The 27,276-nt window shown below is 43.6% G+C and overlaps 3 protein-coding genes across 6 annotated transcripts in view; 1 reads left to right on the top strand and 2 right to left on the bottom strand.

Annotated features, from left to right (window-relative positions):
• The window catches only part of LOC102293771 (tumor necrosis factor receptor superfamily member 14), a 38,975-nt gene extending 23,168 nt beyond the window's left edge, over window positions 1-15,807 (bottom strand). For all 4 annotated transcript variants that reach the window (XM_042216468.1, XM_042216467.1, XM_042216466.1 and 1 more), the window contains exon 1: window positions 15,682-15,807. In XM_042216468.1, the coding sequence (XP_042072402.1) occupies window positions 15,682-15,775 (94 nt within the window). In that variant the 5' untranslated portion in view covers window positions 15,776-15,807. The remainder of the gene's footprint in view (window positions 1-15,681) is intronic.
• Window positions 12,277-14,910, top strand: LOC106632985. The gene is made up of 2 exons (XM_042216464.1): window positions 12,277-14,511; window positions 14,739-14,910. The coding sequence occupies exon 1, from the start codon at window positions 12,922-12,924 to the stop codon at window positions 14,110-14,112; it is 1,191 nt and encodes a 396-aa protein (XP_042072398.1). The 5' UTR covers window positions 12,277-12,921; the 3' UTR covers window positions 14,113-14,511; window positions 14,739-14,910.
• A 2,908-nt stretch (window positions 15,808-18,715) lies between the features above and the next one.
• LOC102294073 (tumor necrosis factor receptor superfamily member 14) overlaps window positions 18,716-27,276 on the bottom strand; it is a gene marked incomplete in the record, with an annotated part of 39,732 nt that continues 31,171 nt past the window's right edge. The window contains 9 exon segments of the mRNA XM_005951586.3: window positions 18,716-20,754; window positions 21,144-21,760; window positions 21,870-21,908; window positions 21,997-22,016; window positions 22,105-22,284; window positions 22,357-22,444; window positions 23,632-23,787; window positions 24,028-24,153; window positions 24,261-24,363. Of these exon segments, the coding sequence (XP_005951648.2) occupies window positions 21,714-21,760; window positions 21,870-21,908; window positions 21,997-22,016; window positions 22,105-22,284; window positions 22,357-22,444; window positions 23,632-23,787; window positions 24,028-24,153; window positions 24,261-24,363 (759 nt within the window).

Consider the following 27,276-nt stretch of genomic DNA (forward strand, 5'->3'; position numbering starts at 1 on the left):
GAGGAGGTGAGGAAGATCCAGGTGTTACTAAAGGACAAGATCAGAGAGGCTAAGGACAATTACAGGAGGAAGCTGGAGTGGAAACTCCAGCAGAACAGCATGAGAGAGGTGTGGAGGGGCATGAAGACCATCACTGGATTCAGGCCAACCAACAGCAGGGGAGCTGAGGGAGGTGAGAATAGAGCCAATGAGTTGAATCTGTTTTTCAATAGATTCGACACCACAGTGTCTGCTCCCACCCCCACAACCTCACCTGTAGTCAGCCTGGAATCCAGAGCCACACCACTGTGCCAGCCTCTCTCTTCACATGTTGCCTCCTGTGAGAGTCCTGACACCCCTCCCCCACCCATCACCTTCACTCAATACCAGGTTGAGATGCAAATGAGGAGACTTCACTCAGGCAAGTCTGCTGGACCAGACGGAGTGAGTCCCCGTGTCCTCAAGACCTGTGCCCCCCAGCTGAGTGGAGTCTTTCATAAACTGTTTATGCTGAGTCTGAGTCTGCAGAGGGTCCCAGTGATGTGGAAGACATCATGCCTCGTCCCTGTACCAAAGACGCCACGTCCCGGTGGCCCCCAGGATTACAGGCCCGTGGCACTGACCTCCCACATCATGAAGACCCTGGAAAGGCTCATCCTGGACCAGCTGCGACCCATTGTAAGACCACATCTGGATCCCCTTCAGTTCGCTTATCAGCCTCGTCTCGGAACTGAGGACGCCATCATCTACCTGCTCAATCGTGTCTACACCCATCTGGACCAGCCGGCGAGCACTGTGAGGGTCATGTTTTTTGACTTTTCCAGTGCTTTCAACACCATCAGGCCGACCCTCCTGGGTGATAAGTTAGCAGCGATGCAGGTGGATGCTTCTCTGGTGTCCTGGATTGTTGATTACCTGACAGGAAGACCACAATATGTACGTCTCCCACAGTGTGTGTCTGACAAGGTGATCAGCAACACAGGGGCACCACAGGGGACCGTCCTCTCCCCCTTCCTCTTCACCCTCTACACCACAGACTTCAGCCACTGCACAGAGACCTGCCATCTTCAGAAGTTTTCTGATGACTCTGCGGTGGTTGGATGCATCAGCAGGGATGATGAGACAGAGTACCGGGCTGTGGTCGACTCCTTTGTCACGTGGTGTGAGCAGAATCATCTGCAGCTCAACGTGGCAAAGACCAAGGAACTGATCGTGGACTTCAGGAAGACCAGGAAACACTTGACCCCTGTTTCAATCCAGGGGGTCAGTGTTGACATTGTGGAGGACTATAAATACCTTGGAGTTCACATTGACAATAAACTGGACTGGGCTAAAAACACCACAGCACTTTACAGGAAGGGCCAGAGTCGTCTCTATTTTTTGAGGCGACTGAGGTCCTTCAACATCTGCCAGAAAATGCTGAGGATTTTCTATGAGTCTGTTGTGGCCAGTGCGATCCTCTATGCTGTTGCATGCTGGGGGAGCAGGCTGAGGGTCGCAGATGCCAACAGACTCGATAAACTGATCCGTAAGGCCAGCAATGTTGTGGGGATGGAGCTGGACTCCCTCAAGGTGGTGTCGGAGAGGCGGATGCTGTCCAAGATAAAGACAATGTTGGATAACACCTCCCACCCACTCCATGACATGCTGGTCAGTCACAGGAGCACGTTCAGTGAGAGACTGAGATTACCAAAAAGCACCACTGAACGACACAGGAAATCATTCCTGCCTGTGGCCATCTCCCTGTACAACGCATCCACTTAACACACTGTTTGCTGCTACAGCTACACATGTTTCTTTTCCAACTATTTATTTATGAGTGAAGTATGTATGTGTATATATGTATATATTGTACTATTCTTATTCTTAGTTAGTGTATTGTCTGTCTTGTCTTAATGTTGGTTTAAAATGGAGCACTGTAACAAAAAAATAATTTCCCCCAGGGATCAATAAAGTATTCTGATTCTGATTCTGATTCTGATTATACAAGTATAACACACAGTGAAATGTAGCCTGACACGCTCCTCGACATGTGCAAAAATTGGGGGGGGGTGTAGAGGAAGAACATTATATATATATATACACATATAGTATATACACTGGGTGAATGTGCAGTAGTAGCAGCAAGCAGGTGAATTCTGTACATTAATATGAATAGACATCTGACTATTTTACAGGATAGACAATATAAACATATTTAAAATTAAAGGAATTGAAATGTACATTGTGCCTTGGTTTAGATGTCTGGAAGAGAGTCCTGTCTCAGTCAATTATAGATGATGTGAGAGGGCGGGTGTGTGTGTTTAGGGCACGGATGGCTTGGGGATAGAAGCTCCTCTTGAGTCTCTCTGTCCTTGCCCGGAAGATGCGGAACCTTCTACCAGATTGCAGAAGTTGGAACAGTTTGTTGCCAGGATGGGACGGGTCCTTCAGTATCTGCGCTGCTCTAGTCCGGCATCTCCTGGTGTAGGTGTCCTGAAGCGGGGGGAGAGCAATCCTGCAGCAGCGTTCTGCTGTACGGATCACTCTCTGGAGAGCTTTTTGGTCCTTCACACAGCTGTTCCCAAACCACGATGTCATGTTCTGTGTGAGGATGCTCTCCACAGCGCCTGTATAGAAAATCCTGAGGATCTTTGGAGAGACCCTGAACTTCCTCAGTTGTCGTAGGTGATACAGGCGCTGCCTAGCCTTTTTGGTCTGGACCTGAATGTGGGCAGCCCATGTCAGGTCTGAGGAGATGTGGACACCAAGTACTGTGAGCTGTCCACAGCCTCAATGTCCATACCTTGGATGTAATGGGCTTGTAGGATTTTGTGCCTTGCGAAGTCCACCACCAGCTCCTTGGTTTGTACGTTATGCTGGAGGTGAGTTGTCCTGGCACCACGATGCCAGATTCTTCACTTCATCCATGTAGGCCGCCTCATCGTTGTTGGAGATGGCACCCAACACCACTGTGTCGTCAGCAAACTTCACAATGGTGTTGGAGCCATGGGTGGCCACACAGTCTGAAGTGTAGAGGGAGTAGAGCAGTGGCGAGAGGACACATCCCTGAGGTGCTCCTGTGTTGATGGTGATGCTGTTGGAGAAGCACCTGCCCACCCTCACCACCTGAGTTCTGCCAGTGAGGAAGTCCAACACCCATGCACACAGACGGCTGTTAAGTCCCAGATCCCTCAGCTTTGTGAACAGTCTGCAGGGCACTATTGTGTTAAACGCTGAACTGTAATCAACAAACAGCATTCGCACATAGTTACCCTGTTTCTTGTCCACGTGGCTGAGAGTGGTGTGTAGGACGTGGGCGATGGCATCCTCTGTGGATCTGTTGGATCTGTAGGCGAACTGCAGCGGATCTGTGGTGTCTGGGATGGAGGAGGAGATGATGTTCTTCAGCAGCCTCTCAAACACCTTCATTACTACCGAGGTCAGTGCAACTGGCCGGTAATCGTTCAGGGATGAGGGTTTGCTGTTCTTGGGCACAGGGATGATGGTGGATCTTTTGAAGCATGTGGGGACCACAGACTTCGCCAGGGACTCGTTGAAGATGTAAGTGAACACACCTGCTAGCTGGTCAGCACAGCAGCGCAGCAGACGGCCGGTGATGCCGTCTGGCCCCGCCGCTTTCCTTGTGTTCACTCTCCTCAGTGCCGCTCGGACGTCATGCTCCGCGATGCTGGTCACCGGTCTCTCGCTGATGACGTCACTGTCCTCGGTAGTCAGGCGGTAGATAGCATTAGCCGCCTGGCTAACCTCGAAACGGGCGTAGAACTGATTCAGCTCGTTGGTGAATGCAGAGTCGGCGTTGATCGGCGCAGTGTCCCTGGCTTTGTAGTCCGTAATGGTGCGTAGTCCGTGCCACATACTCCGTGTGTCGCCCTGGTGGAAGCGGGACTCCACACGTTCCCGGTACCGGCGTTTGGCATCTCTCACCGCGCGCCGCACGCCGTATGAGGCCGCTTTGTAGGCGCTCATATCGCCAGTGGCGAGACCCGCGTTGTAGGAGGCGGTCCTGGCGTTTACTGCAGTGCGGATCGATCTGTCCATCCACGGTTTCTGGTTTGGGAATGTGGTGACTCTCGCAGTGGGGATAATCTCCTCCGCTAGCATATTGACGAAGCATACTGCTACTTCCGTAAACTCGTTGATGTCGACTGCGCATGCTCTGAACATGTCCCAGTCTACGTCGTTGAGTGCGTCCTGTAGCGTAGCTTCTGATTGGGCAGTCCACCGTTTTACCTCCCTCTTGGTCACGTCTTCCCTCCGTATGCTTTGTTTATACTGGGGAATGAGGAAGATGGCGTTGTGGTCAGACTTCCCAAAAGCCGGGTGTGAGACAGCTTTGTAGCCCTGCTTGTATGGCGTGTAGCAGTGATCCAAAATCCGATCCCCTCTCGTTGGACACGAGACATGCTGGTAAAAGTTTGGCATGACTTGTCTGAGGTTCGCTTTGTTAAAGTCTCCTGCTACAATGAGGGCTGCGCCCGGGTCCTTGTTTTGAAGCGAGCTCAGCACATCATGTAATTCGGACAAAGCCATACCTGTGTCCGCTTGGGGTGGGATGTAGACCGCCGTGGCGATGACTGAGGTGAACTCACGGGGCAGATAGAAAGGGCGGCACTTAATGCTCAGGAACTCCAGATGTGGCGAGCAGCCGCTGGAGAGAGTAGAAATGCTCCTGGCATCACACCACTTTCTGTTTACCATGAAACACACTCCCCCACCTTTGGTTTTGTTTGACTCTGCCGTTCTGTCCGCGCGGAGCACAAAGAATGAATCCGACGGAGTTACGGCCTGGTCCGGCACGGTGGGGGTCAGCCATGTCTCCGTGAAGCACAAGCAACACTGTGGCAATGGTTTGTATGAAATAAGCAAATGTGCTTCATCAGAATCAGAATCAGAAAGGGTTTTATTGCCAGATGTTGAGCAGGTTTACAACATTAGGAAATTGCTGCGGTGCTTCAGTGCAAACATACTGTCATAAAAATATAAAAATAAGAATAAGAATTAAAAGTGCTAAGTGGATAGATATATACATGATATATACATGAGTGCAGGTGGTGATCAGTGCCAAACATGGAATGATGCAGTGAACACAGCGTAGGGTCATGTGTTAGTGGTGGGAACAGTCATACGGTTATTGTTCATGTGTCCGACAAAGGAGGAAACAAACTTTCACATATATGGCGAGATATCTTGATGTCAGATGTTTGAAATTCACAGCACTACAGTCTCACCTACGAACAACATAAATGAGTATTTTCTTGTCACAGTAACATTTAAAAATGTTAATTTTACTTTTGGATGCTCTCTCCTTTATTGGTGATTGGTGGAAAACTACCAGATGGTCCATCACCACCAACAACTAGTATGGAGAATGGACTGAGATGTTGGTCAGACAAAACCAAACTAAAATCCTAATAAACAAGTTAATCATTAAAAAACAAAAACTGTGCTGTCTGTTAGCTTTTAAATGCATTAAAACAATAATTGTGGCTAATAATGGATTGGATTTATATAGCGTTTTAAGTCCGCCTAGGACCCAAAGCGCTTTACACACCACTACTTCATTCACCCACATTCACACACTGGTGGAAGCAAGCTACAGTTGAGCCACAGCTGTAAATGACCTTTAAATTTGGTAAATATTTTTACGTTTGTTTGAAAGGCACTTCGGTTTTATTTTGAAATCCATGCTTTTATTTTGAAACAGGAAACTGGCACAAAACCGTTAAAGGGCTGTTAGTAACGTTTCTTTTAGGATATGGTAAAATAGTGTGCCTTAAAGTGAAAAATATGTACGTTTACTTTGCCAATTAGTACCTGGCTGACAGTGGCACAAGGTTTGTTAATGTTTCCTTTAACGGAATAAGTTACATGCAATCAAAATGTCGTTTAATAGAGTTTATGTTGTTAACCTTGACCTTGACCTTTATGTGTAGTTGTAAGTTAGTGAGGTGATATAATGAATTGAGTGATGTAAATTTGATGTATATGCTATATGTGAGCAGGAGAAATTTGTTTCCTTTGATCTTATGGTATTAATATTGCTGGTTTTGTTTTGCTCCTAGCTCTTACGGTGTCTTCACTGAAACTGATTTCACATAAGAAATCAATCAATAGCTGCTGGTTTGGTTCATTCTGATTCCATGGTCCATAATTGAGTCCTGATCTCAAGCTATATATCCTCTCTCTAACTGTTCATATGAGTAGTGACGCTCCTCGATAACGATCCCTCTTCAAATAATGTACAATTAGAGAATGTAGAGGCAGGACATTATAACGAATTTGCATAATCATCTCGTCTGGTCACATCTGTTCGCGATCTATCCAGAGAAGATGCACCTCAAAAGAGACGCAACAAGTCACTTTCCGAAGGCCCACAATAAGTGAGACTGCATTACATAAAGGTTAAGCTAAGCTTCAGCCGCACTCCTCTCACTATATGACACCGTGTCTTCTATGTACAAACCCCGTCTGTTATAACATGATGGCCGGCTGAGAAGTCCTACCACCCCCTGAATAGCTGTATAGAGACAAGTGAAAAACAATCGTTGCAGAAATGGTCTAAAGCGCAAACGCATGTACCTGTACACAGACAAACAAAATACGCTACAAACCACAACGGAAAATGGAACTCGGACCAAGACCACTCCCCGAAGACCAGCCTCCCACCAAACTTATAAGACAGGTGACAACTGACGTACGGAGACACCTGGGGACGCCGAAACCACGAAACCTGATCTGCCAATGATAGCAGACACAACAAAACCGGCCGAACATCATGGTCAGACCAAAAGAAAAGCAAAAAGCGACACTAGTACAACGAAGCAATCCATGAGAACTCGCCCAGGAAAGACCAATACGTCCCAACGAGCCAAGACAACCAACTATCGCAGGAACTTACATATGCACCAGAGACACGCCGGAACCAGCCGCCCAAAATTACACAACAGGCAAAAGGACGCAAGCAATCGCGCAACCTGCATGTCTCTAACGCAGCACCTTTCACTCAATACGAGCAGTGAACAGCCATACCAAGTACAGCCCCCAAGGACAGAGCACTTCTAAACAACTCGGCAAGGAAAAAATTCAGCTAACAGTGACTACCAGAGAGCTCGAAAGAAATCCCACATTGACTCTCCAATTTGATCATAAATAAGAAGATTGATAGAAATCCAGAAATATACGGACTCATGTATGTACAAAACAACAATCTACAGAGAACCCAATCAGCACCTACACTACCAATCACAGGTAACAAACGCACCCGGAGCTGTCCCCCGAGCTGCTATCAGCAACGAATAACGCTTTTGCCAGAGGCTCGTAGACCAAAGGAGAAACATATAATCTCACAAATCCATATTAAAGCGGAGATATGAAAGAATCACTTACAAGCCGACAAGTAGACGAAGAGGCATATGATAGTGATAGCAGATCCCGAAGAGAGACCTGGCCCTTTCGTGACTGCTCCCCTATAACCAGAGGCAGACTAACACTTTGATACAATCTTCCTGAACCAGTGACCAGAGATTATCGTAAGAAGCTCACCACAGTGTCGATTGCAAATCACTCAAAATACCGGGACAGTAAGACATTCAAAGCAGACACTCTATATACTCACTTCTCTCGTACGGCAGTAGACAAACACCGAAGCATCCGAAGTTGCGTGCCCAAGCAGAATTAAGCACGCATCTTAACGCACAGCCACACACCTTAATTGATCTGCAATTGTGCAGAAGGCAAAAACAAAAAAGAAAATATAAGTGAGTTCAGGGCGTCCTGAGCTAGAGGCAACAGCACACAAGCAGGTTAATGCTATCGAAAGCGTACCAACATTTCGGAATGGGAACTCTAGATACTGATATCTAGCAATGGAGCTAAAAGGATCTTGAGGAAATGAGACAGCCACGAGTCAAGGTTACTCTATCATATGTCTTATGTATTTGTCGAAACCACCTTACGAATCCACTAAATGGTAACTCGCAGATAGAGAATGAGGAGGCCCCAAGAAAGCGTATACATTGTCTTCCTGTCTACCACTAGGAACAACACTGAATGATGCAAAACCAGCGAATATCATACATGCAATCCCACAGTGCAAAGCAGCTGTGGCTCTCATGCCGGGCTCAACAGAAAGTGAATACACAGCATACGACTATTAACCAGATTCACTGGTCACACGATGTCCCATTTTCCTATCCCACTCCCAACAGACAGCATGTGATCGCCACTTAAGAACCGTAGGTAGTCATCTTACTCGAGTACTCAAAGATACCAGCATAACGCAACAAGATTACAGACTAATCACTCACTATGCGCAGACCACCATGTAATTCACCTCGGCGATATCCCATGAGGTCTCAGGTCTCATCTGACCAGTGAGGCAACAATGCTTTCTAGTGCATTACTCGACACACTCATTATTCTGATAAGAACACACAGGTATAGAGTCATATGTTCAGCTTAGAATCTCAGAACTTGCCCGATTACCATATGAGAAGAAATAGTGATTGCATGAGGTCTCAAAAGACACTTAGATGTAAGTCTTCCTTACAAGGGATGATCGATGAAATGCCGTATAAGGGATCGCCAATAGGGATCTCTAAATAGACAGATACGGTCAACCATTCGCTCCAAGACTGAGCTCTTTCTACGTGAGAAAAGATCTAGTTCTAGTCTTGGCCAAGAAGTACACTCAAAAAGATGTGACGAGAAACTACTCAGAGCATTGGGGCTCGGATCCTTTCGCTAACAATGTTGCTTATTCACAGCAAAGCCATGCCTGGCTATATTATCACTGGTGCCTCGTCATTTCTCTTGTACATAGGCCAAGCATGGATTGACATTAGCTTATGACACCAAAGGCAGATCTGGTACCATGAAAGTGTTACTGATTGTGGTGGCAAGCTTACATTATGGATCGGAACCTCGAACTCTAACGGTGACACCAGAGATTTATGAGCACAGGATCAGGATAATTCTGTAGCGCTCAGAAGAAACCTTTTCAGTTACTCTTATGCCTATACTTCTATGTCATTTGATGAAGACGCGACGGAGTATTTACCTGTAATCAGGTAAGAACTGTGCGTCCTCCAGATGGGCATTACGGTTGAGTCAGACTTACTGTCAGAGAGGAAACAATTCATCTGAACTAAATGAAGCGATTATGAATTGTAATAGAGATGCTGACATGTTCTCCATACTACAGGACAGTACTAGATAGCAGCTGTTTGAGATGGTTGAGCCGGATGCACATCTAATTCATATCACTCTTGTTAAGGTATCTCTCTATTAAAAGGAGAGGCATCTCATAGTGACCATGGGCGTTCATGTAAATGCTTTCCTTTAGCATATTGAGGAAGAGGATGTCATCTTGAGACACTGTTCTGTTGTCCTTGCTGATGTCCTTAAAGTCAGACTCAAGTACTTTAATGGCATCGGATGGCGTCACTGGAGGAAGCTCTTTGACAGTTAGAGAAAAGAAAGTATGTAAGGGAAAACAAACTTGCTATGGTGAGGTGGTGAGCAGCCTATGATCCTAGGTCGCGAGGCCAAGAATAGAATTGTCAAGTGACTCGCACAAGAGCACTTTATAGTTCATATTGCGATATTAAGGTTGTACTTACGGCGACCCAAAGCTGCCTGTTCATATAATCTACAAAGATGGGTTTCGCAACATTGAATTCTGGGTAGGCCGTGCATAGATCATAATACAGACGGAACGCTCTCTTACGGACATTGCTGTTTCTCCCAATCCTCACAGAGACTGAGCACGACACTCTCACGTCCTATCGATCCATGGAATCTTTTGCCAGTCTTAGGGGGTTTCCTCTCCAACATACCTCTAGTGCTACATATAGACAATAGAAAAGAAATAAACAAAAATCAAAATGAAGAGAAAAAAGCTAAAAAATAAAAACCAAAACAATAGTGAGAGCAAGATTTATATAAAAATATAATATAAAAAGAGAGAAGAAAAAACAAAACAAAAAAATATCAACAGTAAAACATAAATAGTAGAAAACGGAAAAAAATAAAAAAAATTACAAAAAATCATTAGCTAAAAAAATTAATGAAAATAAAATTTGCATTGGATCTTTGATTGTTTCTCTGCTCATGCATTCCAGCCATTCTGGGACGCTCGCTGTTTATTGATGAACCCACTGCTCACTCGCTCACCGCCTCCTCCACACCAATGTCTCATACTCCTAGTAGCTATAATGAGCTAACCGACCCTTACTGATCGGTTAACAGGACACCATAGTACACACTCGAGTAGAATCAAGTTATGTCTCCTGATTACTCGAGCAGAGGGAAATCAATGATTTGTGGAAGGTATATAGCCACGCACTCTGAGCCGGAGACTCTCTTCACTGTATGTTTACTGTGTCCTTCCGAATCATTAGGTGGGGTGAAAGCTCGGGTCTCAGAGTGCGTGGCTATACCTCCACAAATCACATTGATCTCCCTCCTGCCTATACCAAAGACTGCATACCAGTGAATCGAAGGCACATTCCTACCAGTGAAACGGCGAGGCATTGGAATCATCTCAAAGCAATAGCAGATGATATTCCGCCACATTTAGACTGTGAAGTTGGTCTTCTAATAGGTTATAACTGCTCACAGGCACTAGCACCAAGACAGGTCATCCTAGGAAGAGATAATGAACCTTATGCAGTCCGCACAGACCTAGGATGGAGCATCATAGGCTGCTCACCACCTCACCTTGAATCTCCTCCTGTCGCCAACATATGCCATAGAGTAACTGTCAAAGAGCTTCCTCCAGTGACGCCATCCGATGCCATTAAAGTACTTGAGTCTGACTTTAAGGACATCAGCAAGGACAGCAGAACAGTGTCTCAAGATGACATCCTCTTCCTCAATATGCTAAAGGAAAGCATTTACATGAACGCCCATGGTCACTATGAGATGCCTCTCCCTTTTAAAGAGAGACCCTACCTTCCCAACAACAAGCAGTTAGCTATCATCCGGCTCAACCATCTCAAACGAAAGCTGCTGAACAACAAGAACTACAAGACTCACTACGTAACGTTTTTGAATGAGGTAATTAAAAACAATGATGCTGAAGAAGTTCTCTGTGAAGAGAAGGAAGGTGAAACATGGTATATTCCACACCACGGAGTTTATCATTCCAAAAAACCAGAGAAGCTCAGAGTGGTTTTTGATTGCTCGGCTAAGTACAAGGGAACTTGCCTAAATGATCATCTCCTGTCGGGCCCAGATTTGACAAATACTCTAACTGGTGTTCTTATCAGATTTCGACAGAACCATGTTGCTCTGATGTGCGACATCGAAAGGATGTTTCATCAGTTTCATGTGCGCGAAGCGGATAGAGACTACCTACGTTTCCTGTGGTGGAAGGATGGAAACTTCAGTGTGGAGCCACAGGAATTCCGTATGAAAGTTCACCTTTTCGGTGCTGCATCTTCACCGGGATGTGCCAACTATGGGTTGAAACATCTCGCTAAGGAGAACGAGAGCCTGTTTCCTCTGGGCTCCCAATTCATTATGAGGGACTTCTATGTGGATGATGGTGTCACAAGCATAGCAGATGTAGATGAGGCTATTCAGCTTGCAAAAGAAGCCCAAAGGCTCTGTGCTATGGGTGGTCTGCGACTACACAAATTTGTGTGTAACAATGCGAAGGTGCTTGAGAGTATAGCACCATCTGAGCGTGCCACTGAAGTAAAGGCTCTTGATCTTGCCTTTAGTGATTCATCGCTGGAAAGAGCCTTAGGAATCCACTGGCACATTGAGTCAGACAGTTTCAGGTTTCATGCCCATTTGAAGGACCAACCAGAAACCAGGCGTGGTATACTATCCACTGTTGCCTCTCTTTATGATCCACTTGGGCTTATTGCTCCTTTCCTGCTAACTGGGAAAAGGGTTCTTCAAGAAATGTGTAGGCATGGTACAGGTTGGGATGACCCACTCATCAGTAAACTGCAACCAGTCTGGAGATCCTGGAAGAGTGATCTGGCAAATTTGGATAAAATCACCATACCCCGATGCTATGTACCAGCTGACTTTGGAAAGGTCACAAAGAGAGAGCTACATCACTTCTCTGATGCAAGCACGTATGGTTATGGCCAGTGCTCATATTTGAGACATGTGAATGGAAATGGAACTGTTCATTGTGCTCTGATTATGGCAAAGTCCAGAGTTGCTCCAATCAAAGCTGTGACCATCCCCAGGTTAGAACTGACTGCTGCTGTTGTATCAGTTGCAGCAAGCAATACTCTAAAGGAAGAACTGGGAATTTCAGGGATTGACTGAATACTTCTGGACAGACTCCAAGGTTGTACTGGGGTACATTAACAACGAGGCACGTCGCTTCCACACATTTGTATCAAATAGGATTCAGAAAATACATCTCAGTACAACTCCTCAGCAGTGGCGATATGTTTCTACTGACAAGAATCCTGCAGACCTTGCTTCGAGAGGTTCTAGTGCAAGCAAGCTTCTGACATCGAACTGGTTTACTGGACCCAAGTTCTTATGGGAGAAAGAGGTATCACCAGAGGTAGAGGTAATCCCAGAAATCCCAGTTGGGGACCCTGAAGTTAAAAGGGTTCAAGCACTAAATTTGGAGTCTGCAGAACAAGTGACTCTTTCAGACCGCTTGTCAAAGTTTTCTTCATGGTGTAAGGTCAAACAAGCTGTTGCGCGACTTCTTCGCCGAACCAAGAGTGACAAGTCAACAAGTCACAGCACAGTTCAGGAGCGAGAGGTGCACAGCGCATCATTATAAGAGATTTACAGAGACGAGTGTATCGAGATGAGATCCAGCTACTTAGTAATGGCTTACAACTTTCACGGCAGAGTAAACTGTTTCGATTGGATGCCTTTCTTGACAAAGATGGAATCCTCAAGGTGGGAGGAAGACTGAAAAATGCATCTCTCCCTGCCTCTCAGAAACATCCAATGATCATTCCAAAGGACCACCACATAACGAGGATGATAATAGCTCATCATCATGAACAGGTTAAACACCAAGGAAGGGGTATAACCATCAACGAGATCAGATCAAATGGATACTGGATCCCAGGAATGAACAGAGCTGTTGCATCTTATGTGCATCAGTGTGTCAAATGCAGGAAACTCAGGGGATCAGTGGAAGAGCAGCGAATGGCAGACCTGCCATCTGAGCGGGTGGATCCATCTCCACCTTTCACTTATTGCGGAATGGACTGTTTTGGGCCATTTTTTACAAAGCAAGGGCGTAAGGTGAATAAGCGTTATGGTCTGCTTTTCACATGCCTTTGTTGTAGAGCAATTCACATTGAAATGGTGAATGATATGTCAGCAGATGCCTTCATTAATGGCCTCCGATGTTTTGTTTCCATAAGAGGAGCAGTACGACAAATAAGATGTGACCAAGGAAGCAATTTTGTTGGAGCTAAGAATGAAATGTATAATGCGCTGAAACAGATGGATGTCAATCGTCTGACTGCATTCTTGGCTGAGAGGCAGTGCGACTTCATTATGAATGCTCCCCATTCAAGCCATGTTGGAGGTGTCTGGGAGAGACAGATCAGAACAGTAAGAAATGTACTTCGGTCCACTCTTTCACTCTCACCTGGAAGATTAGATGATGCCTGTTTGAGGACATTGTTTTACGAAGCAATGTCTATTGTGAACAGCCGTCCACTCACTGTGGATAACCTGAATGATCCAAATGGTCCAGAACCGCTGACTCCTAATCACCTACTCACTATGAAACCCACTGGAGCCTTACCACCTCCCGGGACGTTCATCAGAGAAGACATGTATGCTCGTAAGAGATGGCGTCATATCCAGTATCTAGCAGAGCAATTCTGGAACCGCTGGAGAAGAGAGTATCTCTCTAATATTGCCACTAGACAACGTTGGCATATTTCTAGAAGGAATCTGAAAGTTGGTGACATAGTCATCGAAAGGATGGATGATCTGCCACGGAACGAGTGGAGATTAGCCAGAGTTGAAGAAACAGTCGCTGATAAAGATGGGCTTGTGAGGAAAGTTAAGATTCGTCTTGGAGACCAGAAAATGAAAAGGGAGGGTCAATGTTCTGGCAAGCCATCCATTGTTGAACGGCCCATTCAGAAACTGATCTTGCTTTTAGAGGCTGTCTAAGACAACGACTATACCCTTTATTGTATGAAGACTTGTGGACATTACCTGCAGGCTCATGCATGGATAATTCTTTGTTTTCGTTATGTAAAAGGCCTTGTGGTTAAGGTCATTTGTTTTTAAAATTCATTCGTGTTATAGTTCTCCCTTTTGTTAAAACACTCATGATTTGGTGGGAGTGTAAATGACCTTTAAATTTGGTAAATATTTTTACGTTTGTTTGAAAGGCACTTCGGTTTTATTTTGAAATCCATGCTTTTATTTTGAAACAGGAAACTGGCACAAAACCGTTAAAGGGCTGTTAGTAACGTTTCTTTTAGGATATGGTAAAATAGTGTGCCTTAAAGTGAAAAATATGTACGTTTACTTTGCCAATTAGTACCTGGCTGACAGTGGCACAAGGTTTGTTAATGTTTCCTTTAACGGAATAAGTTACATGCAATCAAAATGTCGTTTAATAGAGTTTATGTTGTTAACCTTGACCTTGACCTTTATGTGTAGTTGTAAGTTAGTGAGGTGATATAATGAATTGAGTGATGTAAATTTGATGTATATGCTATATGTGAGCAGGAGAAATTTGTTTCCTTTGATTTATGGTATTAATATTGCTGGTTTTGTTTTGCTCCTAGCTCTTACGGTGTCTTCACTGAATGTTTCAATAAAAACATTTCCAATAAAACCTCTGTGAAGCATCAGTATAAGAGACCATCATTCAGCCAGGGATGCTACAACAGCTGCCCTGGGGCAGACTGACAGAAGCGAGGCTGCCATATCATGCCATCGGCCCCTCTGGACAACACCAGTAAGTATTCCTTATAACTCAACAGTATAATGCATCATAAACAATATCATTCATTCACAATAAATCAGCAGTCTAATGCAATGCAAATCAGTTTAAATACTGCAATAATTATCACCTTCTTCTAATTCAGGAGAATAATGCAAACTTAAACTACATATTAATTCACAATCTTTATTTCGGGGTCTAACATGGCATAAAATAATATCATAATTTTACAATATCCAAGGTAACTTTGGACATGAAAGGTGAAATGTCAAATACTGACATGTATTTGCATGAACCAGAGGTTGAAAGCTCTTTTACAGCGAGGACATTCATAAAACCACAGTCAGCACTCTAACATGGATATAATGTTTGTTCCACACATGCATGTTACAGTCCGTGATAATTGCATATGTATGTCAGTATAGTTGTGTACAGCTATCTATCAGCTCATCACAAAATAAGTTATTCAGTACATAAGTCCAGACTGTACTGCAGTCTTATCAGATGACTTCACATTGAGAGAATGTCAACTATGAATGGAGCATTAGAGTACGCAAAGGTCGCTATGAATAATAGGACAGCGTTTTCTCCAGCATCTCCGCCAATCACCTCTCCATCCTTAATCCCGATCACGTTTCAATCCAGGTGAAGGAAAGGACGCTAGGAAAAGGAGGTAGGACAAACACTTGAACGCTCCCATTTTGTGGTTTAAATAAGTTCTCTGATGACTCTGCAATAGTCGGCCTCATCACTGATGGGGACGACAAGGAGTACAGAGGACTGACCCAAAACTTTGTAGATTGGTGCCAGCAGAACTACCTCCAGATGAACACCAGTAAAACCAAGGAGCTGGTGGTAGGCTTCCGCAGGCACAAACATCCTCAACTGCTACCACTGAACATCCAAGGGATGGACATCAAGGCTGTGGACAGCTACAGGTACCTTGGTGTTCATCTGAAAAACAAACTGGACTGGACTCCTAATTCAGACGCCCTCTACAGGAAAGGGCAGAGCAGGCTGTAACTACTATGGAGACTCAGGTCGTTTGGAGTGGAGGGCCCACTCCTGAAGACCTTCTATGACTCTGTGGTGGCCTCAGCTATCTTTTACGGTGTGGTCTGCTGGGGTGGCAGCATCTCTGCTGGGAACAGGAAGAGACTGAACAGGCTGATCAGAAGGGATGTTCTAGGATGCCCTCTGGACCCAGTGGAGGTGGTGAGTGACAGGAGAATGGTGGTTAAGCTATCATCCCTGATGGACAACATCTCCCACCCCATGCAGGAGACTCTGAAAGCACTGAGCAGCTCCTTCAGTGGCAGGCTGCAGCACCCATGGTGTGGGACGGAAAGATTTCGCAGGTATATGACCAAAATCTCATATCCCGATATAAGAATTTATAACGATATAAATCACAAAAATGTAACATTTTCTGTAAATTCTGTGAATCTTGGGCAGCTCGTCTTGCGGGAAGTGTTTCCAGCTGCGCGTCATGTAGCTGGAGTTGAGTGTTTTAACCAATGCATGACATAAGTTGTAACAGCCGCCGTATTCTTTGTATTTATTACACGGCGTGCTGCGGGGAAAAGCCTGTTCTAACATTTGAGTCTAAGGTTTATTTTTTAGCACCTGGCAGCTCTTTTTTTTAATTCTCATCCGTAAATAATCTGCTCTTTCACGTGATTCAGTTTATTTTGAAAAGTCTCAACAGGATCTTGAGCTTTATTGTGAAAGGTTTATGTGGAACATAAACAAGCGGACACGCGATGCTGTTACCGTAGTTGTTGCTAACCACAACGCATAAAAACAGGCGCTTGTCCGTCCATAGTGTGGTTATATAAAATATAAGAGAAAGAGAGAACTTTAAGAAATTAATATAGTCACTACACTCACCATCAAAACGATGAAAAAATATTGCCGTAAACAATTTATTTTGCGACACCACCAAACAAATGATAGTGTAAAATGAAACGATAGACTTTTTATATCGTCATCCGATATATATCGTTATATCGAACAGCCCTATTTCCTTCCCACTGCTGTCAGACTGTACAACAAAGACTCCAACTGATCAAACACACATATCCATATATGTGCAATAACACTAAGTGCAATACTCTTTTCTGGCATCGTTGTATTTTTACTCAGTTGTATATAGAATTTGTATTCTATTTTTTATCCTACTGTATATTTTATTCTACTATAGCCTATATAGTATTTCATTTTATTCTATTCTGTACAGTTGTGTACTGTATTTATTCTTATTGTATTCTAATTTTTGCTAAATAACTTGCACTGTCCACTTCCTGCTGTGACAAAACAAATTTCCCACGTGTGGGACTAATAAAGGTTATCTTATCTTAACAAAAAACAAGGACACGTAGCTACTTCCGCATGTCTACGTTCAGCTTCTGCTCAAACTGCACGATTGACTCGCAGAGGTTACAAGTTCGTAGGTCACGATACAGGGCCTCACACTATACGGCTCGATGCTCTGATGCGACCTGAGTGCTCACACTGTGCGTCCATAAAATGAAGGTTATAGCAGAAATTCTGTTGCTTGCTCGGTCTTTCACACACAGACACACACCGCCACCATCAACTTTGCTAATGAAAAACATTGATCAGGCAGCTGTGATTGAGCAGCAATGTCTATCCAACTATTTTCACGGTTGTGATAATTTTGTGAGGCCACATTGAAAAGGCTCAGATGAGCTTTCCGAAGTTCTACAGGTGCCTCCATCGCTTGTGTCCAGATCACACGCTGCACTGACGTGCTGCAGTCTTTTTCGCTGACATTTGTTTGTGCGTGCGCAGTGTGAGAAACTGCGGTGACACCCTCACGACGGTCGCGAGGATTTCAAACAGTTTTGAAATCCTGTTTGAAATCAAAAAGGTTTGAAATCCTCACGACCAAGCGATTGATGATCGGGAGCTGGTCGTGAGGTGTTAATCGCTTCTCGTTACCCCACATATACTACACGATGCACGACGAAGGCCAAAATCGGGCCGATCGCCAAAACGGTCGCGCGACTCAAAAATCGGCTCAAAATGGGCCAAACATCGCACAGTGTAAGCCCAGCATTAGCGATGTCGTGCTGTCTGAAGGTGCACTATTCCGGTAGGACAGAGGGGGTAGTTTTACTCACCGAGATGCGCTCCCCGTGCCTTCACCCCACAGACTTCCCGTTGTACCGGAAACGATTGCTGAATGTTGATTGGTTGATTCGTGGGGCGGCCCGGGAGTTAAACTGAAACGGTGAATAGGGACTGTTCATTGTTGAACACTCTTTTTTGGGGATGTGAACGCTGTGCCGAGCTCCCACCTTGTTCCAGAGCACTTTTATATACGAGGTTTCTGTTAATTGACATAAAATGCCCTTTGGTGGGTGTAGCCATTGTAAATAAAATCTATCCAGATAGTGTCTGTGAAGGTTCTCAGTCATCCAGGTCATCGTAGTCAAAGGAGCTTGCAAAGAAAAGCGTCTGGACTTCTTTAAGTTGCTTGAAGACGTTTCACCTCTCATCCGAGAAGCTTCTTCAGTTCTAAGGTCAAATGGTGGAGAGTCCCAGATATAAACTTTCTTTGCAAGCTCCTTTGACTATCCAGATAGTGCAAAACAAGCATCAGTAACCAGCTGAACTATCACTTAATAACACTGGAATAGTATGAGTGGGCATGGAGGAGGTCCTGATCAGCAAGGAAACTGTGAACAGTTTTAAAATACAGTTATAAGTAAAGCTTGATGTCCCTCCCCTTCTTCATATTTCAGACATCACCAGGAGTCTTTGCCAGGCCTCTGCTCTACTGTACAGAGTATAGACAGTAAACACATTCATGTTTAATGGTACATCGTTTTGATCACGACAAGATGAAAAACAGACTAACCCATCCACTCTGCTCTGTTCACCAGAGTTACTCTGTGGAGTAACACGTGGACAGGTTGGCAGTCTGTTACAGGGTTAACTCACACAGACAGACAAGCATTCACACTCACAGCATTATAAACATAAACTCTTCATTGAATTTCTTCAAGCTTGTGCTTCATTCAGTTCTGTGCTGCAGACTGTGGATTGAACACCTTCACTGTGACTGCAGGACGATCCAGACTGGAGGATGCAGGAAACACAGCTGGATGCATTCCTGTCCACTGTGTCTGCTCCACACTGAGGAGAGAAACACTTTCACAAACTGTGACTGTTCAATAAACCCAAGTATGTAAATGAATCCTTTCTGCCCTGACATGCAAGATTGGACCTTTGTCAGCTCAGATACATCCAAAGCACACGCAGGATGGAAGTGAAGTCAAAGCTCACACTAACCTAACACATAACCAGTTTGTTCATGCAACAAAAGCAAAAACGGCGCATTTGTCAGAAACAAAACAAGAAATCAGTTATTCATAAATCACATCCAGGCTGCTTTTGTTGTTCTACATACATTAATATGTTGCCATATCAACAATAAATAGGAAATAATAGGAACAATATAATTAGAGAACTTGTATTGGAGCGGTTGCCGATCATTTCATCATATAAAAACAATAATGCTAATGAAACCTGAACACTCACAGGTGAATGTGTTAGCTGTGCTGGCACTGACATGACTCTTACTGATAAATCTGTTTGTATTTGTTTTGACAGAAGAAGAACATTTCTGAAAATATGAAATAATGATGCGAGACGTGTAAAACATTTGTAAGTGGGACACTGAGGCCTCTGGAAACAATCAGATCGAGGCTGTGACCTGTTGTTTGGCTGGGTTCTGTCACATGCTGCTTAAAATTAAAACATGTTAATAAAGTGGTGAATTGTCCGTTGTCAGAGCTGTTACTGTCAGTGTGCGTGTTAAAATCACCTAAATGCAGTCAAATGTTGTCATTTTGGAGAAAAGTTCAGCAATTTTTTCCAGGAAGTCACGTCTCAGTCTGGGAGGAGGCAAGCAGTATATATGTATACTGTATATGTATATAGCGATCAGTAATACAGGAGGAGATACACAATTATTTATTAAACCTAAACATTTACAAGTCACAAAGTTGTTAAGTAAATGGTAAATGGCCTGTATTTGTATAGCGCTTTTACTAGTCCCGCCTAGGGACCCCAAAGCGCTTTACACACCCAGTCATCCACCCATTCACACACACACATTCACACACTGGTGGAGGCAAGCTACAGTTGTAGCCACAGCTGCCCTGGGACAGACTGACAGAAGTAAAGTAGTAAAGTTTTACAATTGCAACAGTTTTTATATTTCTCAGAAATCACAGCACTGCTGCTGCTGGTTAAGGGGAAAGGTTCAGACCTGATCAAGTCTTTGTAATCAAGTCAGGTTTTAATAAGAAGCATAAAAAACATTTTGTTATTATTGAGTGTTTTTAGGTAAAGGTGTCACTGTAAGAAGTGCAGGATCTGAACTGCAGGGAATGATGAAGCTATCAGCAGATCCAGTTTTGTGTTTTTCTTCCATATATCATGCAAAGTTTCAGCTCCACTTGTTTCTTCTCTGGTTGGAGTTTCAGCACTTCCAGGAGGATGGAGGTCTTTCTCTCTGAGAGCTTTATGAACCAGACTGCAGGAACTGATTGTAAAACTGACTGTAATGATGGAAGGACACTCAAGCCTGTTCTAGTTTCACAGTTCTTCACATCAGAGTACAGATCCAGCAGGAAGTCACTGATATTTCCTATAATAATATCCCATGTATATCTCATAAACAGGGAACGTTTGTATGTGCACACTGATGATAACAGCTCCAGTATCGTCTCTCCTGTCTGCTGCTCTCTCTCTCTGCTGCTGCACAGAATAGACTCACAAAGAACCTGACTGCTTCATGAAGATCTGACCCCAGAGGAACAACACTGGAACAATAAGAAGGAAACATTTAGTAATAATTTGATGTGAGCTGCATAAACACAACCACACAATACTGATGGACTTCATCTTGTCCATGTGTGTCCCGTATATAATGAAAGTCCATTTTATAGCCATCTTCCATCAGAGCAGCTGAACACTGTTTTTAGACTGTTACTGACTCACAACACAAACACTCATCCTGTGTGTGAAATCACTGCATACTGAACTGTAACTGTCATTTTATTTGCTGTCTGACTTTAGAAAGTAAAACATTAAATATCAACAATACAGAAACACACAGAGTGGAACAACAACATCTAAACTTCATATCTTGTACAACAGCAGCTTCACCTCCTGCTCACATCACACACGTGGAAATCACATATTTACTTACCTTTCAGTCAGTTTGGTTTCAGGATGACATGGAGGATTCAGCTGAAGATTCCACAGTCTGCAGGATTCTTTAGACTCCGAGGATATGAACAGTTGGTCCCGGTCTAAGAGGATGTAAGCTGGTATAACCCAGCAGGGGAGTATTTCTCTGGTTAGGATGTGAGCTTTGGTTTCTGCTGACACTTTATAAAGCGATAACAGTCCCCTCCAGCCTGTTAAGACTATTAAATACAGGTTTCCACCGACACTGTAGGTAAGGGGTCCCATGAGGTTTTCTCCTAGGACTTCTGCAGGCCTGCTGAACAAAGTTTGTTGGAGCTTTCCAGGTAATCTCTACAGTTTGTACAACTGCGTTGTACACATTCAGACTCATTTCAGACCAGTACATAAGTTCTTGTAATTGTTTATGTGTTTTATATCTTTTAAGATGGCCCCACAAAAGATCATCATAGTATTGGTGGACTGGTGGTGGAGGGAGGATGTGATGCAAGTCTGCTACAGTGTTTTATGAGGTAGCTGGATCACTTTTTTCTCCACAACACATGAAACAGCACAGAAAGAAGTAGATGGCTCACAGAGGGATTCCTTCATTATGGTCTGCATTTGCTCTTTTATCACCTGCACATTTGTGGGAGACACATGAAAAGGCTTCTGTTTAATAAACACACTCTGGTACATCTGTAGAGACATCAGTGCAGCTCAGTCAGTGAACAGCTCACTGTCCTACCTTCTGATGATGCCATCGCTAAACGCTCCCCATCTGTGCCTTTTTTAATGAAATTTAAAAACAAAAAAAACCTTATTATATAAATCAATGTGATGCAGTGAACATGGAGAAAGAGACACAAACATACCTTGTTCTTTGATTGGTGGTCTGTAACCAAAGCAGTGAAAATTATATCAGTGTCAGAAAACATGATGATGCAGTAAATTAAACATTTCCATTGTTCTGTCATCCTCACCTGTTAGACGGAGCCCTCTTTTTTAAGTGCCATAATAATAATCCCCCTCCTCCAGTAATTACAATTAAAACACACACAGCTCCACCAACAGCTGCTCCCACATTAAAACTGTGTTCTCCACACTGAGCGTCAGCTGCAGATGTGCCTGCTGTTACCAGCTGAAGGTTGAATAGGTGACATCTGGAAGGACAGAGAGACACTGTTAGGGGACATGTACAGATGTTGCACATGTGTCTCTGAAGCTTCACTTACTGTGTGTGTGGCTGACAGGAGTGAAATGTTCCATTTGAAAATGTTCCACTGCTGCAGTCAGAGCACTCAGTGTCTGTGGAGGCGGTTCCTGATGACAACAACGACATGTGTGGATCAGTGTGGAATTCTGTCCTCAAACACACCAAGAAGCTTTGCTGTGCAAACTAACAGCAACACAAAGACTCAATCAAGAACATCTGGACTTGCTGGTATTTTCATGTTTATCTGAACTTCACTCTCTGTGATATCTCTCACACTGAGTCCAAACATCTCTCTGTTGTACCACAGGTCCTCGTCCAACAGGCCTCTGAGCTGCTCAGTGTACTAAATTTAAAAAAAAACTGGTACAGTTTGACATCTTCATGTCATAAAATTATATAAAATATCTTCATCTAATCTGCAAAGATTTTTTTAATTTTATTTTTTAAGAATCTACAAATTATAGGGAACCATACAGAAGTAAAACTTGAAAAGTTGAACTTAAACTCTATATCTCCCCATTGCCACACAGTGACATGAACCAGTGACTCTGGTAAGAGCAGGGGAGGAAGACTGTCATTAACAACCACAGCAGCAAACACAATGGACTAGAGCTACTCGAACATCAAGCTAGGTTATACGGCTAGACCGCCTGGGCCTGTCTGACCACACATCCCTGTTTACACCGTCTGAGGAGAACAGCTCTCATCTCCAGCAGAACCATTAAAAGCTGGTCTGATGGAGCCTCTCAACAGCTGGATGACTGCTTCAACAGAACTAACTGGGATACTGTCAGACATGGGAACTTTCACTGACGCTGTCTTATGTTAAATAAAGAAATCAGAAGCCTTTGAGGTGCAGGGAGATCCTGCACCTCCTGAAAGAAAGGACACCATCTTCAGGTCTGATAATACAGGTCTCCTCAGCATGGTCCAAGTCAACCTGAAAAAAGGTCTCATCTAAGGTGGGCTACAGGAGAAGGATCGAGGGTCATCTGGACCGTAACAACAGTTAAGTTATAAATAAATGGGAGAAAATCTGCAGGACCCAATGGTGGTCCTGGACCTGTGCTGAAGGACTGCACAGACCAGCTGGGATTTTCAACCAGTCTCTATATCCTCTGTCTGAGAAACCAGTCTGTACCAGACTCAGTCACTACTGCCCAATAGCACTTACCCCAGTGGTGATGTTTTTATATGGCGACTGATGTTTGCACTGTTGACTTTAGACTTAATTTTGCTGTACAAATTCTGCGTTACAATGATAATAACAATATTCTATAAAACACAAACCTACCTTTCTGACTGATGTACTGTCCTGGTTTACAGCGTTTGTGTTTCTGCGCTATGTCACAGCTGAGTCTTACAAAAGAAACACAGTGGAATCCCTCCAGTGGTTCACAGACTGTATCTGATGTTGTTGTACACTGCTTGTTTACCCTCAGACCAAGAGCTACCAACATAAAAAGAACATACTCAACATGTTTCATGTGTTTGTGAAGAGACACTGGAGCTCAGAGTTTATTGTTTTTTTGCTGAAAATATATTTGGTCATTATGTCGTCTTTACGAAATGTGAAAACATGATCATCTTAAATTAAAGAAATCGTGGAGAAAGACCTCCCTTAATGTTTTAATTTGATTTTAAACTACTATAACATAAAACATAGTTAAGCCCAGTGAAATTAATCTACCTGAGTCACAGTTTGTACAGGGAATACATCGCTCCAGGCCATTAGGTTGATCAGTGAAGGTTCCATCCATGCATGGCAGACATGACGTACTTCTATACTCATTACAGTGCATTTTCACTCGACTCCCTGATGAAATCAAAAGCAACAAATTCATTTCAAGCTTGCTTTTTTTTTATTGTGTCTAAGTTGCGTGCTTAGAAAACACATGCATTCGTCATTCAGTTGGTTCTTACCTGCAAGGCACTTCGGACAGCATTCATTTCCTATCTGATACTCTGCTTGATGACATGTGAGGCTGAGAACACTGGAGACTTTCATCAGAATTATCAGAATTACCTGAAGACAGAGAAAAGGGGTCACTACAATTTTTGGTGGCGATTTGGGGTGTCTACCAGAGGCCTGGGAGCTTGAGGATCCTAGTTGTATCGTAGCTGTTCCTACATACACACAAAAGTGAGTACACCCCTCAAATTTTTGTAAATATTTTGTTATATCTTTACATGGGACAATTCAATTCAATTTTATTTATATAGCGTCAAATCACAACAAAAGTCGCCTCAAGGCGCTTCATAGGTACAGAGAAAAACCCAACAATCATATGACCCCCTATGAGCAAGCACTTTGGCGACAGTGGGAAGGAAAAACTCCCTTTTAACAGGAAGAAACCTCCGGCAGAACCAGGCTCAGGGAGGGGAGGCCATCTGCTGCGACCGGTTGGGGTGAGAGAAGGAAAACAGGATAAAAGACACACTGTGGAAGACAGACAGAGGTTAATAACAGATATGATTCAATGCAGAGAGGTCTATTAACACATACTGAGTGAGAAAGGTGACTGGAAAGGAAAAACTCAATGCATCATGGGAATCCCCGGCAGCCTACGTCTATTGCAGCATAACTAAGGGAGGATTCAGGGTCACCTGGTCAAGCCCTAACTATATGCTTTAGCAAAAAGGAAAGTTTTAAGTCTAATCTTGAAAGTAGAGATAGTGTCTGTCTCCTGAATCCAAACTGGAAGCTGGTTCCACAGAAGAGGGGCCAGAAAACTGAAGGCTCTGCCTCCCATTCTACTTTTAAATACTCTAGGAACAACAAGTAAGCCTGCAGTGCGAGAGCGAAGTGCTCTAATAGGGTGATATGGTACTACAAGGTCATTAAGATAAGATGGGGCCTGATTATTGAAGACCTTGTATGTGAGGAGCAGGATTTTGAATTCAATTCTGGATTTAACAGGAAGCCAATGAAGGGAAGCCAAAACAGGAGAAATATGCTCTCTCTTTCTAGTCCCTGTCAGGACTCTTGCTGCAGCATTTTGGATTAGCTGAAGGCTTTTCAGGGAGTTTTTAGGATATCCTGATAATAATGAATTACAGTAGTCCAGCCTGGAAGTAATAAATGCATGAACTAGTTTTTCAGCGTCACTCTGAGACAGGATATTTCTAACTTTAGAGATGTTGCGCAAATGGAAGAAAGCAGTCTTAGATATTTGTTTAATATGTGCGTTGAAGGACATGTCCTGGTCAAAAATGACTCCAAGATTCCTCACAGCGTTACTGGAGGCCAAGGTAATGCCATCCACAGTAAGAATCTGGTTAGATACCATATTTCTAAGATTTTCAGGGCCAAGTACAATAACCTCAGTTATATCTGAATTAAGAAGCAGAAAGTTAGCGGCCATCCAGGTCTTTATGTCTTTAAGACATTCCTACAATTTAACTAATTGGTGTGTGTTATCTGGCTTCACAGATAGAGCTGCGTGTAGGGCTGCCACGATTAGTCGACTAGTCACGATTACGTTGACTATCAAAATCGTCGACGACTGATTTAATAGTCGACGCGTCGTTTGAAGCTTTATAAGATCACAAAAGACGCAGGAATGAGTAGTGGGATTTAAGAGTGTAATAACGGACTGAAACAGAAGATGGCAGCACTGCATGTACAAGGATGCCAGCTGACGTTAAACCCCGAAGAAGAAGTAGCTCTGTCCCAGAATTCAAAGCGCAGCCCAGCTCAGTTTCCAACAATGGCAGCAGCTAGTTAGTTTTAGTATTACTCTTATTATTCTTTCTGGGTCACAAAATAAACGTTTAACATATTTTCAGGCGAGAATGTAACTGTGTAAACCTCAAATATCTGCTCAGTTTATCAAGACACCACATATTTTCAAAAGCGCTCCGACGTTTTCGGAGACGTCTGTTACCCACTAGCTCGATAGCTAGCCGGGGGCAAAGCTCACTAAAGCCGGTGAGAACCCCGGACTCCGGTCAAATCGTTTTCAAACCCACCGCCGTCTTTCGCTATTCAGGTTAAACATATACAAGTCACTTAGATAACTTTAAAATGTTATTGTTTGGCTCTTTTTTAGTATTTTATTTATTCCTGAGTAAATCGGTTTGGCTGAGATTAAAGTTATAGTTTTTAACACAGCTGAATAAACGTCAAGCAGACAACTGATTATCAGAAGTATGAGATGCTCGAGAATATATTCCAGTGTCCCGTTATAGTTTAGATAGCAAGGAGTTAAACTTCACCGAAACAATCTGTAAATTTCATTAAAATTTAATAAACTATCATCTTGCCTTTATTTTTAGTTAGCACATACCTTAAACACTTAAAGCTGTAAGCTAATGATAGTTATATAAGAGCAGATGCTGCTGGTGCAATAAGCTGTACGTTTTACGTCCAATGGATGCATGCTTTGATTAGTCGACTAATCGCAAAAATAATCGGTGACTAGTCGACTATCAAAATAATCGTTTGTGGCAGCCCTAGCTGCGTGTCATCTGCATTGCTGTAAAAATTTAAGTTATGTCTTCTAATGATACTGCCTAGGGGAAGCATGTATAATGTAAACAGAATTGGTCCTAGCACCGAACCCTGTGGAACATCATAATTGACCTTAGTGTGTGAAGAGGACTCTCCATTTACATGTACACATTGGAGTCTATTAGATAGATATGATACAAACCACTGCAGCGTCAGTCTTGATGCTGTTGAACAACAAAATGTTTAAAAATGTGGCGAGTTTACCTGGTGATATCCTCATGCGCGACGCGATCGCGAAAACAGCAAACAAGTAACACCACGCCGTTGTTGTTCACGGGACAGCAAGAGTAAACGATCGGGAGACTTTTGTCGTCGTTATCGTTCCCCTCGCACGGTTTATTTCTCCGAATTCAGCGTTTTTGCTTCACAACTACAGCGTGCTGTTACTTTGTGCACTAACATGGAGTCGAGTCAACCAGCGCCACC

Source organism: Haplochromis burtoni, unplaced genomic scaffold, assembly GCF_018398535.1.
Source record: "Haplochromis burtoni strain Fernald_Lab_line unplaced genomic scaffold, NCSU_Asbu1 Contig_1065, whole genome shotgun sequence".
Classification (NCBI taxonomy): domain Eukaryota; kingdom Metazoa; phylum Chordata; class Actinopteri; order Cichliformes; family Cichlidae; genus Haplochromis; species Haplochromis burtoni.